We start from the raw sequence: 18,337 nt of genomic DNA on the forward strand, positions 1-18,337 counted from the left end.
GTGAGTACCGGGCGTGAGTCGTGCTTCGGTAGCTCAGTTGGTAGAGCACTTGCCCGCGAAAGGCAAAGGTCCCGAGTTCGAGTCTCGGTCGGGCTCGCAGTTTTAATCTGCCAGGAAGTTTCATATCAGCGCACACTCCGCTGCAGAGTGAAAATATCATTCTGGAAACATCCCCCAGGCTGTGGCTAAGCCATGTCTCCACAGTATCCTTTCTTTCAGGAGTGCTAGTTCTGCATGTTTCGCAGAAGAGCTTCTGTAAAGTTTGGAAGGTAGGAGACGGATACTGGCAGAAGTAAAGCTGTGAGTACCGGGCGTGAGTCATGCTTCGGTAGCTCAGTTGGTAGAGCACTTGCCCGCGAAAGGCAAAGGTCCCGAGTTCGAGTCTCGGTCGGGCTCGCAGTTTTAATCTGCCAGGAAGTTTCATATCAGCGCACACTCCGCTGCAGAGTGAAAATATCATTCTGGAAACATCCCCCAGGCTGTGGCTAAGCCATGTCTCCACAGTATCCTTTCTTTCAGGAGTGCTAGTTCTGCATGTTTCGCAGAAGAGCTTCTGTAAAGTTTGGAAGGTAGGAGACGGATACTGGCAGAAGTAAAGCTGTGAGTACCGGGCGTGAGTCGTGCTTCGGTAGCTCAGTTGGTAGAGCACTTGCCCGCGAAAGGCAAAGGTCCCGAGTTCGAGTCTCGGTCGGGCTCGCAGTTTTAATCTGCCAGGAAGTTTCATATCAGCGCACACTCCGCTGCAGAGTGAAAATATCATTCTGGAAACATCCCCCAGGCTGTGGCTAAGCCATGTCTCCACAGTATCCTTTCTTTCAGGAGTGCTAGTTCTGCATGTTTCGCAGAAGAGCTTCTGTAAAGTTTGGAAGGTAGGAGACGGATACTGGCAGAAGTAAAGCTGTGAGTACCGGGCGTGAGTCGTGCTTCGGTAGCTCAGTTGGTAGAGCACTTGCCCGCGAAAGGCAAAGGTCCCGAGTTCGAGTCTCGGTCGGGCTCGCAGTTTTAATCTGCCAGGAAGTTTCATATCAGCGCACACTCCGCTGCAGAGTGAAAATATCATTCTGGAAACATCCCCCAGGCTGTGGCTAAGCCATGTCTCCACAGTATCCTTTCTTTCAGGAGTGCTAGTTCTGCATGTTTCGCAGAAGAGCTTCTGTAAAGTTTGGAAGGTAGTTGACGGATACTGGCAGAAGTAAAGCTGTGAGTACCGGGCGTGAGTCGTGCTTCGGTAGCTCAGTTGGTAGAGCACTTGCCCGCGAAAGGCAAAGGTCCCGAGTTCGAGTCTCGGTCGGGCTCGCAGTTTTTATCTGCCAGGAAGTTTCATATCAGCGCACACTCCGCTGCAGAGTGAAAATATCATTCTGGAAACATCCCCCAGGCTGTGGCTAAGCCATGTCTCCACAGTATCCTTTCTTTCAGGAGTGCTAGTTCTGCATGTTTCGCAGAAGAGCTTCTGTAAAGTTTGGAAGGTAGGAGACGGATACTGGCAGAAGTAAAGCTGTGAGTACCGGGCGTGAGTCGTGCTTCGGTAGCTCAGTTGGTAGAGCACTTGCCCGCGAAAGGCAAAGGTCCCGAGTTCGAGTCTCGGTCGGGCTCGCAGTTTTAATCTGCCAGGAAGTTTCATATCAGCGCACACTCCGCTGCAGAGTGAAAATATCATTCTGGAAACATCCCCCAGGCTGTGGCTAAGCCATGTCTCCACAGTATCCTTTCTTTCAGGAGTGCTAGTTCTGCATGTTTCGCAGAAGAGCTTCTGTAAAGTTTGGAAGGTAGGAGACGGATACTGGCAGAAGTAAAGCTGTGAGTACCGGACGTGAGTCGTGCTTCGGTAGCTCAGTTGGTAGAGCACTTGCCCGCGAAAGGCAAAGGACCCGAGTTTGAGTCTCGGTCGGGCACACAGTTTTAATCTGCCAGGAAGTTTCATATCAGCGCACACTCCGCTGCAGAGTGAAAATATCATTCTGAATAATCGTGTTGTGCCTCAATCTGCACTAAAGAGGGCTATGGCCATGAAATGAAAATGCTAAGGTACAACAATGGCACAGTTAGAAGAGCTAGTGCAAAATGCTAACCCCTGCAAATTTAGTAATTTGTCTGTGCCACAATCTGCAATACATGACAAAGTAGAAGGAATTGATGTTACGTGTGATTTTAGACGCAAGTGCATCGCTTAATGCTTTTGGGACAGCAGTGTTCAAAACAAAATTGGACAGAGCCAATTTCCTGTAAAAATAATAGTCATACTATCGGAACTGCAGGATGACGATCATGGAGTGGAAGACTCCAGACACAGCTCAACGTCACGCTGGGAAACGTAGAATTGGAAGCAACTTCTTAGTCATTTCAAACTTGGGCTGGGCCTTCTGAGGAACAAGGGTGCAATAGTCGACTTTTGTTCCACCTCATGAGCAACAACATTCCAGTTTTGGTACATTTATTCAGCAAATACTGACAGGGAATAAGGACTAAGTGGTTGGATAAAGATATCAATACATTCAAAAGACCACTGCCCAAAACAACAAACATTCCGGCTCTACATGAGCAAATTTAATATGAAGTCTCAGAATCCAGTGCAGTGTCACAAGCACAGTTCCACACAGTCGTTTAATGGACAAAGTAAGAGCATATGGACTATCAGACCAATTGTATGATTGGATTGAAGAGTTCCTAGATAACAGAATGCAGCATGTCATTCTCAATGGAAAGAAGTCTTCCGGAGTGAGAGTGATTTCAGGTGTGCTGCAGGGGAGTGTCATAGGACCGTTGCCATTCACAATATACTTGTGGATGACATCCGAAGTTCACTGAGGTTTTTTGCAGATGATGCTGTGGTTTATCGAGAGGTTGTAACAATGGAAAATTGTACTGAAATACAGGAGGATCTGCAGCGAATTGACGCATGGTGCAGGGAATGGCAATTGAATATCAATGTAGACAAGTCTAATGTGCTGTGAATACATAGAAAGGAAGATCCTTTATCATTTAGCTACAATATAGGAGGTCAGCAACTTGAAGCAGTTAATTCCATAAATTATCTGGAAGTACACATTAGGAGTGATTTAAAATGGAATGACCATATAAAACTAATCGTCGGTAAAGCAGATGCCAGACTGAGATTCATTGGAAGAGTCCTAAGGAAATGCAATCCGAAAACAAAGGAAGTAGGTTACAGTACGCTTGTTCGCCCACTGCTTGAATATTGATCAGCAGTGTGGCATCCGTACCAGATATGGTTGATAGAAGAGGCAGAGAAGATCCAACGGAGAGCAGCACGCTTTGTTACAGGATCATTTAGTAAGCGCAAAAGCGTTACGGAGATGACAGATAAACTCCAGTGGAAGACTCTGCAGGAGAGACGCTCAGTAGCTCGGTACAGGCTTTTGTTGAAGTTTCGAGAACATACCTTCACCGAAGAGTCAAACAGTATATTGCTCCCTCCTACGAGTATCTCGAGAAGAGACCATGAGGATAAAATCAGAGAGATTAGAGCCCACACAGAAGCATACCAACAATCCTTCTTTCCATGTACAATACGAGACTGGAATAGAAGGGAGAACCGATAGAGGTACTCAGGGTACCCTCCGCCACACACCGTCAGGAGGGTTGCGGAGTATGGATGTAGATGTACATGTAGAAGCACAGAGACTGTCATCATCTCTCTTCCATTCAACGAGTGAGGAGATATGCTGTTGATCGAGAAATTAAATAAATGCTCAAGTGAGATGTAACTGAACCATCTCCATAATGACTTAAAGAAATATGTGACCTGATAAGATTGGTGCACTGTACTGCATCTGCAGAAGCAATTTGAGCAGCAGCTGGCACCGCGATGACACAGTGAACTGTTACAAATCGGTTACTTCAAGGTCAGATCCAAGACATGCAACCTGCAGTGTGCATGCATTTCACTGATTCCATACCACCAGCATTTGCTACTTCAGTGTTGTCAAGTTAGAGCTCATTGTACGGCTGGGTGGAGGTCTGTTGAGCTTTTTAATGAAAGCTGGCTCTGCCTCACTGCCAGTGATGGCCATGGGTTGGTAAAGGGAAGGCCAGCTGAGAGCCTGCAACCAACCTGCCTGCATGCTAGACATCATCTGGGGTGTGATTTTGTATGACAGCAAGAGCATTCTCCTGGTTATCCCCACACCCTGACTGCAAATTTGCACATCAATCGGATGATTTGACCTGTCGTGCTGCCTTTCATTGACAGCATTCCGGGGGTTGTTTTCCAACAGGGTAACACTCACCCACATACCGCTGCTGTAACTTAACATTCTCTACAGAGCATTGACATGTTGCATTAGCCTGCTCAATCACCAGATCTGTCTCCAACTGAACACATACAGGACATCATCGGATGACAGCTCCAGCATCTTGCACAAACAGCATTAACTGTCCCTGTATTGACTGATGAAGTGCAACACGCCTCGAAGCCCACACCACATACTAACATCTGGCACCTGTACAACAAAATGCATGCATTTTTGCATACTTGCATTCAACGTTCTGGCAGTTACACCAGTTATTAATGTACCAGCATTTCACATTTGCACGGGTCTAACTCGTGTTCACGTTAAAACATTATCTTGGAATTTTAATCACTTACATATGTTGTGAGAAAATGTATTCACGGAATTCCATTACTCTACAGCAATTATTTTTTGTGTTGTGATTTTCTTTTATGTAAATGTAAATGTCGTGTGACTATGGCCTCCCGTCGGGTAAACTGTTTGTCGGGTGCAAGTCTTTCGATTTGACGCCACTTTGGCGACTTGCGTGTCGATGGGGATGAAATGATGATGATTAGGACAACACAACTCCCAGTCCCTGAGTGGAGAAAATCTCCGACCCAGCCGGGAATCGAACCCGGGCCTTTAGGATTGACGTTCTGTCGCACTGACCACTAAGCTACCGGGGCCGGACATTTTCTTTTATCAATTTATATTAATGTACTGTACTTCAAGTGCCCCCAAACCGCTTTTCACAATTAGTAAATATTGTATCAATTGTGTAACTCAAGAGTTATAGCTCAGGTTTTGCCTGGTTTTCCTTGAGCTATGCTCGAGTGGAGAAGAAAATTAATAATACAGGAAAAAGAGAGATCCAGTTCTGAGCCACACAATTAAACATAGGAAAAGCACTGTTGGCAATACTCTGGAGTGTTGCGTACATTCAATATCAAGTCATTTAACATGCATGTACATAAGACCTTCCTGCGTGTGTCGTTAATCAAAGAGCAATTTTCTAACTGTAATTCAATTGTGAGCCTATCCTATAACAAAACAACAATGAAATGATAAACTGTTCTGGTCTTCAATCATTAAATTGCAAGCAAAGAAAGGTGCCAGCAACATTTGCTATTTCAAAGTTATCTGTTCCTATGGAGGGCTCTGTAGCAGGTCACATTTTCACTGTGTAAGCTTCGGTCAGTCAGAGTGTTAGTGCAGTAGTGATCTTCTGTGTTCCATGGAATTGTTCACAGGGCTATCATCACAGGTTTGTATGGATCATCATAAAAGGAGGAAATTACTTGGGAGCATACAGATGTGAAAAAATATTGTGTCTGAGTACCCTACCTTATCAGTTTTAATTAATTGTGAATATATGATTGAAATGGAATAAATGTCTCACTAGACATACATGGTGAAACTTAAAATTATCTTATATGCATTTTAAATCATTGGTGAGAATAACTGGGATTTCCACTCTCATTATCAAATTATGGCATGGTGTATTAGTGATCTGTTTCAACCTACACAATCTGACTTCAATGATCTTCTCCTATCAGTTTTGACAAATTATCCCAGTCATAAACTGCCTAACTGGCACACCTTCCACATGGTGCAGCTGTTCATCAGCCATCAACTTTGATTTTAAAAGAACTATTTTGAAACAATTACATGAAGTGAACTACAATAACCAAATAATCAGAACCCAACCAAAATATTATTAGATTGTAAAATCATACCACCCAAAGATAATATGAGAGACATTAGGACTAGTGTGGAAGCATATGTAACAGATGGAGGTGTATGTGACAGAAATTTTTTACCCTCATTCTACTTGAAAGGCGAGCACGAAAGGGAACACTATGCGTCATATGCTGGCTTGCTGAGTATGTAGGGTATAGACACACAACAGTATTTTTTACTTATTTTTCTTGTTTACAAGAATTTTTTTAAGAGCAGATATAATAGTCTGACTGTGGAATATGTTAATATAATAAGAAAAGAACTTATGGATTTAAAAAAAATCATAAAATGGTATCAGTAGCACTTCAGATGAATGGAGTGATGAGCAGGACCATCAGCGTAAAATTAATATTTGTCTTTTGTATGACATAATTCATCTTTCCTCCTCCTGTTCAGACAAATGTGTTAATGTAAATGTGTTTGAACAATAATAACTACAAAACTGATTCCCCAAACTGTGCAATACTTTTTTATTTCATAGTAATAATACCCTTTGAATGATACCAACAGCAGATTTTTTTTTTTCTTTCTCCTCCTGCAAAGATGGGCGACTCATCTATTGTACTGGGTGAAGTTTGCTTGGCTGCCAAACTGGCTGAGAACAATTGTTTTATTATATGATGAATCAAATCATGCACTTGCTTGTGTGTTGTCACTAGAGGTAGAAGGTGTTGAGCATCTGGTAGCTTATGCATCAAGACAACTAAATTCTGGAGAAAGAAATGATTGCACGAGGGAGAAAGAGATATTATGCCTTATTTATGGAATTACATACTTCTAATGTTATCTGTCCAGTAAAAATTCTAGATACTAACAAATCATAAAACATTAAAATTGTTGTTGGGGTTAAAGGACCCTTCTATTACGTTGATGTGATGGGCCGTATGACTCAGTGAATTTGATTTCGAAGTTATACATAAAGCTGGGAAGAAGCACAGATATGCGGATAGCTCAAGTAGGAAAGTCACTTTATTACATATTTGCAGTAAAGAGCATACAGAATGGAAAGATGTAATGAGAGCGGATGACGAATGTAAGCAGTATTTTAAGGAAACACAGTTATGTATGCAGGATGGATACAAAGAAACTAAATCAGTATTGCAGGTGGTGATACCAGCATAGCAATAGTGTGTTACAAGAAACTCATGATAATATGTTAGCACGTCATGGAGGTTGCAGATCTACCAATGGAAGCAGTATGTATCGGAGGAGGAATAGGCAGATGGATGTAAATCAGTATGTGTAGAATTATATACAGTGTGTGCAGAGAGCAGATTTGTGTTGAACAAGAGAACCATTGCAGAGGTTACCTGAAGCATTAGCACCATTCGAATCTTTGGGGATTGATGTTTTAGGTCCACTCAATAAAACATTCACACGGAATAAGTACATTCTCACAATGATAGATCATTTTTTAAGACACATAGAAATGGTCACAATGCCAAACCCGTTGGCAGCCACAGTGGCACAAGCACTTGTGAATAACTGGATATTGAAATTTGGAGTGCCTGAAACAATATTAACAGACCAGGGAACAAAATTTATGTCAGATCTATTCAAGGAATTGTGTAGGTTATTGAATGTGAAGAGGTTACGGATGAGTTCCTTCCATCCACAAGCCAATGGAAGAACTGATAGAGTTCATAGGAAAATCGGGAAGATGCTTGATTACTATGTTGACTTGCATCACACCAACTGGGACGTTTATTTGAAATATGTTGTCTCTGCCTACATCCCAAAACAGCCTACGAATACAGGAGTATCACCATATGAAGTAGTATGTGGTCACAGAATGCCATCAACCTCTCAACATATAGAAAACAAAGAAAGGGAAGACTAGAGAGTCTGTTAAGGAATTTTCCAGAGTGATTAGGGAAATCTGGAATAGAATATGGAGGGCAAATACACGAGCACTGGAGAAACAGCAAGCAACAGTGGCCTGTACATCAAGAATGCCACAGCATAAGGTCGGTCAGTGGGTGACACTATCAACTTTGTATATGCTGAAGGGAAGCAAAGAAGTTTTCTGCAAAGTATCAGGAACCGTACCAACTGGTAAAGACTACATCACCAGTAAATGTCATGATTCAATTGCTGATGAGAATGACAACTGTGCATGAAGGGTGGTTGCAATCTTTTGAAGGGAGTCCAGAAGTTATTCCAGAGATAGGAGATGCAGACCGGAAGTGTAAAGTGCAGAGGAAGGTAATCAGAAGGTAAACAAGAGGCCATGAATGAAGTGGTAACAAGGGACCCATGTAGATTAATGGAGGATAGTCACTTAATACTTTTTTAAGGGAAGGTATACATTGAGTGTAATTACTATAAGCAGCTGTGGAGCAGCACTGAATTAAAGGGGGAGGAAAGTGAAAGGTATTCCTGTCCATAGGTGAGATGCAGAGCAGGCGAGATGAACCTATTCATAGTGGGATTACCGGTGTTCATCGGGATGGAAGTGTTACGGAACCGGCACCTGGAAGGGGGAGTGCTGTTTGCCATGCAGGAAGATGTAGTGATCATCTGTCATTGCTGGGTGATACAGGTGGTATTCAACATGTGGGAGATATGTAACGAGGTGGGAAGATTGGAAAAGCATTTGACAAATTCCATCAGGGAACGGAAAGGTAATGATATGCCAAGGTATGTGAGAGAGCACACAGAGCATACAAGACATTAAGGAGTGAGCTGACTCCTATACTGGGGGTTATTCCACTTACAGGAAGGAAGTTGGGTCGGATTGACCCTGGAGACTGGCTTATAGAAACAATATTTGGTTCTGCTGATGAGGAAGACATTCAAAGTATGAATGACACAGTAAAGGAGGTTAAACAATTGGGAAAAGGGAACAGAGCTGTGAGTGATTGGCACACTACACAGATTAGAAGTTTAGAGAAGGACATATTGAATAACACATGACTGCTACAACAACTTTGCTGGAGAAGTAATGTGGTATGTCAGAGCTACAAAAGAGGCAGATAATAAGAATATCAGTGAACCAAAAACGGAGCAGAAGTCTTAGATAGCGAAGTAGTAACGACAAAATGGTTGCAGTCTGTAGAAGATAGTGCTTGGGGGACGCATGGGGAAAGAATAGAAGTACAGGAGGCTACGCAGCAGCCTGTAACAGGTCAGATAGGGGTAAACTCGTTGTGGCCAGAGCAGTATCTAGAGGGTCTAAGGGAAGTACAGAAGGAATTATCAACAGAGGTGAGGCTGGTTTTAGAATCCAAGCACAAAAACTTATCTTTTTATTTCAAGATAGCCACAGTTTCAGTGGGAACTGATGGAGCGAAAGTTTACATTTCTGTTTCTATACCAGTAGCAGGGAATCAAGCACATTATGAGTGCTGCATAGTTCGTGCACATTTCTTCAAGTGAGGGATACTGAAGAAATGCGTAAGAGTAAAATCTCAGAGACTATCATTAATTGCAGAAAAGTATGTGTAAATGGAGAAAACAAAATTACGCATATGACATGGTAAGGAAATCACAGTCTGTTCGCATAAGGTAATAAGAAAGGGGCAGGATTCCTGCGCAGTGAAATTGCTAATGGGACAAAAGGATGTAAGAGAATGCAATAAAGAAGTGATCAAGTCTGAATCATACTTTCAGCAGGTCGAGGCACAGTGGTTATACACTACCTTTGAAAAGATGGCAGTAGTGGCTAGTTGTTTCGAGCAAGGGAAGCTTACGCCAGCAAAGAAACTATAATTTAAAAAAAGTGGTTTGTTATCAAATGGAACAAGGTTTGAGATAAGGGGACCCAGATTCCATCTGCCAGCCATGATTTCAGAGATAACTTACCTGAATATTTTGCAGCCTCGTTTGAATCGACCAGAGTAGACCGTGTAAATGCTACCTGCTACAAATCTAACCAACTTAAATCAAACACTAGGCCCAGAATTAATGCAGTCTATAAACATGATTTTGAACCAGCAGCAGGGAAGAGTCTCCTTGGAAACCTTAGCGCAGTGTGCAAATTTATATCGGGAAATTCAGTACCAGAAAGAGACAACATGACTACTGTCATACCAACACTGCAGCGACACTTGTTCTGCTGAGTGAAGTCCTCGTTTTGGTACGTAGAAGATGAAGCACAAGACAGAGTTCAGACCCGGCGGTCATTCAGATACCTGTGGATCGAATACTCAGAGCATAAAAGCAGCAGAAGGAAGGTGAATGCGCAAGGGGATAGTATTAAGGATAATTGATTCATTTTAGTTTGTAAGTTTGGAATAGAAAGTTTGAAGTTATTGTGCAACAAGCCAGTAGTGAAATATGTTCAACGGTATTTGAGTTAAGGAGCTGGGCAAGGGACCCTGTAGAAATGTGTAAGATTAAGTGATAGGGCTAAGGGAACCAATTGTTAGAATAATTCTCGAGTGGTGAAACAGGGTCATAAGGGCCAGTCACCAGGAACTCAGTTTGGTCAGCCTGAAACACCGGGTCTCCATAAAAAGGAAGTCAATGTAGCGTATCAACTGTATTTGGTCAAAAAGTATGCCACAGCAGAAATGAGTTGGACCAGAGCCAGCCGCAGAGCCAGTTGGGTGTGGTATAGCAACAGCTGACACTGCAATATGCTAGTGGAAGAACAGAAGCCTTTCCTCACTTGCCACCACGGATGTGTTTAGAGTACATGCCTTTAGTCCTAAATGACCATAGTCTGGAGTACTCTGCCATTCGTGTAATAAAAATATTCTCATCTCAGTATCACAGCCTACACCATGAACCTGTGACACTCAGGGCAAGATTCCAAAATGCAGTACGGGGTCTGCTGTTCGACTGCAGGACGGGGTAGCGTGCCCTACGTTGTGAGAGCAGCTGCTACCGGAGCAGAGAGCTGCCTGCTTGCTGCAGGGAGGTCAAGGCTGCATCCACAATATCATCAGTTGCGCTGCTGCACTGTCAATTACGGTTGCAGCTGGAGATCTCACTGACAGCGGCATTCGATTGATGTTGTGCTCTTTGTGCTGTCAGTAATGCCAGATGTCTACTGCTTCATGTGAGAGGCAACTGGACACTTCTACCAAGCTGTTCCTGATGTACTACAGCCAAGGGCAGGAATAAAAAAGTTAATTAAACAGATCTATTGTTGTCCTGATGTCTGGTTTCATTCTCTAAGGGTGACAGTCTGGGGGTCATCTAACAACATTTTCAGAGGCTTTTTTCCCCCATTAAGCAAACTTTTTCGAGGAAATCGGTATCCATTAGCACTGCATCTGCTGTTGCTACTTTTTTTTCAGTTTCTCTATGGTTGCAACAGACATATCACTGCTACGAAACAGAGCATGCTAATGTTGCTTAACTATACAGTGACAGATGTTCTTCATTAACCATTTTGTGACCAATATAATTAATTACATCTCAGAATGCAATATTATTCGCTAGTCATTGTCCAAGACTTATAAGAAGTCAAAATACAGCGTAATAAACTGAAGTTAGTTTTAAATGAGATTTTTATATGGCACAAATGCGTGATTCAGAATGTGATTCATTGTGTACAACAAGATTACTGTAGATTCTTACAACAACTAAAAATGCAGTAAAATAGTGATGTAGCCTATATCAGACCACCAATGATACAAGTAGCTTGCAGTCAAATACTATGATAAGTCTGTGGGTATGCATAAGAATCTGAAAAAGAAATCTAATTAAGGAAACTCACCATATAGCAAAAACGCCGAGTTGCAGATAGGCATAACAAAGAAGTGTCAAACAAGTAAGCCTCTAACCAAAAGGGCCTTCATTGGAATTATAAAATACATGCACGAGCACAGACTCTGGCCTCGGCAGCCAGTCGCTGTGTGTGTGTGTGTGTGTGTGTGTGTGTGTGTGTGTGTGTGTGTGTGTGTGTGTGTGTGTTGTGGAGACAGGATGGGCATCCAGTCGCCCTCAGCCACTAACATTGCCAAATACAATGGATAACATGCTGACCTCACAAAGACACGGGATAAGAAACAGAAGCAGCAGCAGCCTAGTAAGAAGCCTGCCATACCTGGCTGATCCTGTTAAATCCATACTGCTTAAATCTTTCATCGTAAAAGGGTACAGAGTTACGAGAAATGTAGAATGGCTCCCACGGGTCCTTCCACAGAACTTCAAACAATGGTGACAGACCCTTGGATGGCGGCTCCTTCTGCCATGCTTCATAATCTGTGTGCACCTGCAACAATATTAAAAAATACAAACTTGCACCCATATCATCAAAATTATCATAAATTAACACAGTAGAAGACAAGAATTTACAAGAAACAATAACAGAGGAAAAATTCAAAATATTTACTACGGTCTGCAAAATTTGAGGAGACAAGAGGGCTTATGGCACTCTTTGCAGCCTGTAGCATTCCATCTCATAATGCTATATGTTAACTCTCCATAGTGAGTAGGATAGTGAAGATATAAGAACACTAATATTTGGGTTCACAAAAATTATTATTTTTATTCATTTGTAATTCCGAGCCCAACAATTTTCACAATCAAACTCAACAAACTGTGTGTAATATAACTTTTGCACTGAAATTTTTGATCATACATGTTTCAAACACAGATGTGCGACTTCATTTTCCAATCCGGCTGTCAGTCACTCATGCTCAGTTAAAATTTTAATTGAACAGTCAAGTCAATATGCTAGCTCAGTTTTTTTCTGTGACCATGTTTCAAAATGAGTTCCTACAAATGCAACAGCTGTAACGCTGTTTTTCTAAGACCCACTGTTGTTGGTAAGCAATATGCTTTTCTTATTATTTCAATAACATGACATTTAATCAGCTATTATGTACCTTGCACTGACAGCCAGGCGACTCCATGTGAAAAAATAAGTACTAATGAAACACAAAGATAAACAATATCACATTTACAACTACAAGGCCTCTAGCTGCAAATGCTTGGGCTGCTGCTTTATTTCAGTGGAACCTTGTTTACCCAGCCTCATTAATCCGGATCTCTGGTCATTTTGGATCTATTTTTTGTCTTCCATTTCAGTATTTGATAATCTGAAAGTAATAACAGCAACAACTAATGATGATACTAATTAAATTTACGAGGGTCACTCCAAAAGAAATGCACACTATTTTTGTAAAAATACAGTTTTCATTCTGCATGTGTGAAAGTTTTACAGTATGTGGATACATCCTAGCTGCTTGTCTTCAAAACTTAGTTCAACCTGTTCCCGTGAGTGGCGCCGTCACAGCATGTCTTCAAGATGTCTGCTACACTTCACGTTCGTTAGAAGCAACATGCTGTCATAGAATTCCTGTGCTGTGAAAACAAGACAATGGAAAACATCCACAAGAGGTTGAAAAAGGTGTATGGAGATGCTGCTGTCGATCGCAGTACAGTTAGTCGGTGGGCAAGCAGGTTACGTGATGAAAGTGGGCACAGCAATATTGAGGATTGCCCTTGCAGCGGCAGGCCACGTACTGCACACACTCCAGACAATGTGCAGAGAGTTGATGAATTGGTGACTGCTGACAGATGCATCACAGTGAAAGAATTGTCACGCTACGTTGGGATAGAAGAAGGAAGTGTTTGCAGAATATTGAAAGTGTTGGCGTTAAAAAAAGGTTTGTGCCAGGTGGGTTTCCAGGATGTTGACAGTGGCTCACAAAGAAACAAGAAAAATGGTATTCAGCGAACTTTTGGAACAGTATGAGAATGGTGGAGATGAATTTCTTGGAAGAATTGTGACAGGTGATGAAACATGGCTCCATCATTTTTCACCAGAGACGAAGAGGCAATCAATGAAGTGGCATCATGTAAATTCACCCAATGAAAAAACCACATCTTCTGCTGGAAAAGTTATGGCTACGGTGTTTTCCGATTCCAAAGGACTCTTGCTTGTGGACATCATGCCAAGTGGAACCACCATAAATTCTGATGCATACATGACAACACTGAAGAAACTTCAAGCTCGACTGAGTCGTGTTCGACCACACCAGCAAAAGCAGGATGTTTTGCTGTTGCACGACAATGCACGGCCACACGTCAGTCAAAAAACCGTGGAAGTGATCACAAAACTTGGATGGACAACACTGAAACACCCACCTTACAGTCCTGACCTGGCTCCATGTGACTATCATCTCTTTGGGAAACTGAAAGACTCTCTTCGTGGAACAAGGTTTGAAGATGATGACTCCCTTGTGCATGCTGCCAAACAGTGGCTCCAACAGGTTGGTCCAGAATTTTACCGTGCGGGTATACAGGCGCTGGTTTCAAGATGGCATGAGGCAGTTGAGAGGGATGGAAATTATGTGGAGAAATGAAAATACTGTTCCTACAGGATATATCCAGACACTGTAAAACTTTCAAACATGTAGAATAAAAGATGGATTTAAAAAAATAGTGTGCATTTCTTTTGGAGTGACCCTTGTAAATTCAGGCAAACTCCATAAAAAGATACTGGCATAGTGTCAGTTAACAAGCTCAAAAATACCGAATTACATATCACTCTGTAATGCTTCTGTTTGATGTAGCTGTAAAATCAAATCAAACAGAAAGAAGATGGCAGTGTCTAAGGACAAAAAGTTAGATGAAATGCACAGAATGGAAAGGAGAATCGTTGAGAAAAATTGTTACTGAATTTTGTGTTGGAACTTCAATAGTGACAGATTGGAAGAATAAACAGAAGGAAATTAAAGACTTTTAACTCAAAATGATGATTCCTGGTGATAAAGTTACTGCCATTTGCTCACCTGCAGACAGTAATAATGAAGAAATATTGTCGGAGGAAGTGGTGCTCATTTTGACGATATAACAACACACAGAAAAGCAACAAAACAGCCGGACAAAATAAGGACTTGTTTGGAACTCCAAGGGTTTTTGCTTGAACTATGAACTTTGGATGAATTATGAAATGCCTGTGTGATTGCGCTGTGGATAAACAACATATGAATGAGTTTTGTAAGAAACTTACCAATTATATCACCTTCATAAAACTGACCGTGTTTTTTTTCCAGTATCTCATCAAATTTTGCCTGAAAAATAATGTACAATTTGTTTGCCCATGCCAAAACAAATTTAATCTGTGTGGCATTTAAGCACTGTTACCCTAATTTTTTTCTGCATTTATTGATTCTTCTGATTCATCTGTAATTGTGTGACAGCAGCCTCACCTAGACTGCATAAAAAAGATTCCACTGAACATGATTTGCTACATGTCAGTGATACATTTGTTAAATACTGAGGTTTAGTGAGAAAAATTTTGTTTTGATGGTAGACAACTTAGAAAAATAGGAAATTATGAACTGAACTATTGGAAAATATCTTTCCGAGATGTCAGATGGGGTGAATTGTAGGGACAGTAATTGGGACACAGGGTGGGATAGGAACAGCAACATGCTGGTACACAATGTGTAGGTTTACTACTCTCATCAAGCACCCCCACTAAATGGCTGCTGCAGTACTATTTATTATCTGTGTTTTGCTTCACCCAATAATACATACCATTAAACGATACACTGCTCTAGACAAACTCGGGACTGCTCCAGCAAAGAGAAACATAAAATTTCATTTCAAATAAAATTTTGTCTGGATGAAGAACAATGGAGAAGTGTTATGAGTGGAACAGGGAATTGTATCTATGCTTTATAGATCTAGAAAAGGCATTTGACTGGGTTCCTAGGAGGAAGTTATTGTCTGTTCTACGAGAAAATGGAATAGGAGGCAAACTTTTGTAAGCAATTAAAGGTCTTTACATGGATAGTCAGGCAGCAGTGAGAGTTGACGGTAAATTGAGTTCATGGTTCAGAGTAGTTTCAGGGGTAAGACAAGGCTGCAACCTGTCTCCACTGTTGTTCATATTATTTATGGATCATATGTTGAAAACAATAGACTGGCTGGGTGAGATTAAGACATGTGAACACAAAATAAGCAGTCTTGCATATGCGGATGACTTAGTTGTGATGGCAGATTTGATTGAAAGTTTGCAAAGTAATATTTCAGAGCTAGATCAGAAATGTAAGGACTATGGTATGAAGATTAGCATCTCCAAAATGAAAGTAATGTCAGTGGGAAAGAAATATAAACGGATTGAGTGCCAAATAGGAGGATGGCAACATAGTGAAAGAACTGGAAGCGAGGTGTAGCAAAGCTAATGCAGTGAGCGCTCAGCTACAATCTACTCTCTTCTGCAAGAAGGAAGTCAGTACCAAGACTAAGTTATCTGTGCACCGTTCAATCTTTCGACCAACTTTGTTGTATGGGAGCGAAAGCTGGGTGGATTCAGGTTACCTTATCAACAAGGTTGAGGTTACGGATATGAAAGTAGCTAGGATGATTGCAGGTACTAGTAGATGGGAACAATGGCAGGAGGGTGTCCACAATGAGGAAATCAAAGAAAAACTGGGAATGAACTCTATAGATGTAGCAGTAAGGGCGAGCAGGCTTAGATGGTGGGGTCATGTTACACGCATGGGAGAAGCAAGGTTACCCAAGAGACTCATGGGTTCAGCAGTAGAGGGTAGGAGGAGTCGGGGCAGACCAAGGAGAAGGTACCTGGATTCGGTTAAGAATGATTTTGAAGTAATAGGCTTAACAGCAGAAGAGGCACCAATGTTAGCACTGAATAGGGGATCATGGAGGAATTTTATAAGGGGGGCTATGCTCCAGACTGAACGCTGAAAGGCATAATCAGTCTTAAATGATGATGATGATAAAGAACAAATTTAAATTTTTAGTTTACACTGCGCATTACATTTTATCAGGCTATTGGGGACTTCATAATTGGAAATGGAGTCAGGATTAATGGATTTTTGGCTGTTTTCAACAATATCTGTACAGGCAGCCTTTGAGAAACAATATATTGATTTAACCTAAGTCAGTACTTTAACCCCTGAACATACTAATTTTTTTTACAAATTACGTTTATAAAACAGGACTATATGTTAATGAAAAGCATCCTATAATGGAATGACATTACTTATTATCACATAAAGATAGCTTTTAAAGCTAAAAACAATCAATTACAAATTTTTGAAGAATACCAATAATAAAACCCCGACTGTACTTGTGCAATGGACTGTGACAAAAGTAGCCCAGCGTAAATATGAAGATGAACCACGTATTGCACAATGGTATTCTGTGGACGGAAATCTTGGAGCAGCTGGGTGTATCACAGTAAATGTATTTATTTCATACCACTGGGGAGTACTTGTCAGTCAACTGAAGCACTTTCATCACTTTCAGCCTCTAAAGAAGCAATGTATCATATTTTTTCTTGGCTTTCTGAACCACTAAATTCAATGTCAAACACAGGATGAATATAGCTATTCATATCTGGATGTGTAAATAACAATACATGACAAAGACAAACTGCACATTTTGTTGTCGAGTATCCGAAGCTGCCCACAGTAAAGACAGTATGCAATGGCAACCATCAACCAAAACAGAAAAGCAGGCTACAAATTATGGACCAGATGCTCTCCAGCAACCAAAACATAACTATCAGTGCTGAGTTCTGAAAAGAATATAATTCCCGGCCCCCTCCCCCATCCGCAAAAGTCTGTACTTATACTGTCAGAATATACTCAATATTTTAAGTTTCTGTCAAAATAATAAATACTAGGTAACTTAGAACTTTATGCTAAGTGATTAAAATATGTTAAGTGATTAAAGAATATATATATACCCTTGAACTTCATAAGGATGGCAGGAAATAGAAAGTGGAACCATGAAAGGAGATTCGCTAACACAAAAATGAGCACGTCTGACCACCTTTATTACAATGATGATATTCCACTGTTTTGGACTACACTGAGAAAATGAAGCAGAAATACACTGACAAATGTTTCCAAGTGAGACACAGCACCTACTGTCGACATTTGCACTGTTGTACACATTTTCAGTGCAGTGCAGATACAAAGATAAAGCAAAAAGCAAAAAGTATAAGTCCTTCACAATGAGCCATTGGAGACCACAGGTTCCTTAACCCAAATACTCCGAAAATATCGCTGAAAAACTTCTGAAATTTTGTTGGTTTAATTAGGCTTCACCTTGTATTTGTGGTATGATTTCAGTAACATAAATGTATATATAATAATGATATCTAATATTGTAAATTACCATAATTATCAGCATCTAAATATTATTATTATTGTTGTTGTTGTTGTTGTTGTTGTTATGAGTAAAACTATCCAGACACTGGCTATGGACATATCATTCACTATATTTCAGAAATATTTCAGTCTTGGATCAAAAGCACCACCATTATGAATAAAACCTTGCTATGCTACAACATTGTAGAACTGTTTCTACAACCAATTTTATGTAATTCTACTGAATTCTCCTCGCTTTTTGTAAACCAGAGATGGTTGAGCAGTTGATATGTGCGAAATCTACTGCTTATGAAGGAAGGCTCTTTGTTC

General features: G+C 41.1%; 1 protein-coding gene and 6 non-coding genes across 10 annotated transcripts in view; 6 read left to right on the top strand and 1 right to left on the bottom strand.

Annotated features, from left to right (window-relative positions):
• LOC126291999 (beta-1,4-glucuronyltransferase 1-like) overlaps positions 1-18,337 on the bottom strand; it is a 92,456-nt gene that overhangs the window by 17,904 nt on the left and 56,215 nt on the right. For all 4 annotated transcript variants that reach the window (XM_049985780.1, XM_049985779.1, XM_049985781.1 and 1 more), the window contains one exon: positions 11,974-12,141. In XM_049985780.1, coding sequence (XP_049841737.1) covers positions 11,974-12,141 — 168 coding nt within the window. The remainder of the gene's footprint in view (positions 1-11,973; positions 12,142-18,337) is intronic.
• Positions 23-99, top strand: Trnas-cga (transfer RNA serine (anticodon CGA)). Its single transcript has one exon. It is a non-coding gene; the product is annotated as a tRNA-Ser (tRNA).
• On the top strand, positions 323-399 carry Trnas-cga (transfer RNA serine (anticodon CGA)). Its single transcript has one exon. It is a non-coding gene; the product is annotated as a tRNA-Ser (tRNA).
• Trnas-cga (transfer RNA serine (anticodon CGA)) lies at positions 623-699 on the top strand. Its single transcript has one exon. It is a non-coding gene; the product is annotated as a tRNA-Ser (tRNA).
• Positions 923-999, top strand: Trnas-cga (transfer RNA serine (anticodon CGA)). Its single transcript has one exon. It is a non-coding gene; the product is annotated as a tRNA-Ser (tRNA).
• Trnas-cga (transfer RNA serine (anticodon CGA)) lies at positions 1,223-1,299 on the top strand. The gene has a single exon. It is a non-coding gene; the product is annotated as a tRNA-Ser (tRNA).
• Positions 1,523-1,599, top strand: Trnas-cga (transfer RNA serine (anticodon CGA)). Its single transcript has one exon. It is a non-coding gene; the product is annotated as a tRNA-Ser (tRNA).

This window comes from Schistocerca gregaria, chromosome 9, assembly GCF_023897955.1.
Source record: "Schistocerca gregaria isolate iqSchGreg1 chromosome 9, iqSchGreg1.2, whole genome shotgun sequence".
Classification (NCBI taxonomy): Eukaryota; Metazoa; Arthropoda; class Insecta; order Orthoptera; family Acrididae; genus Schistocerca; species Schistocerca gregaria.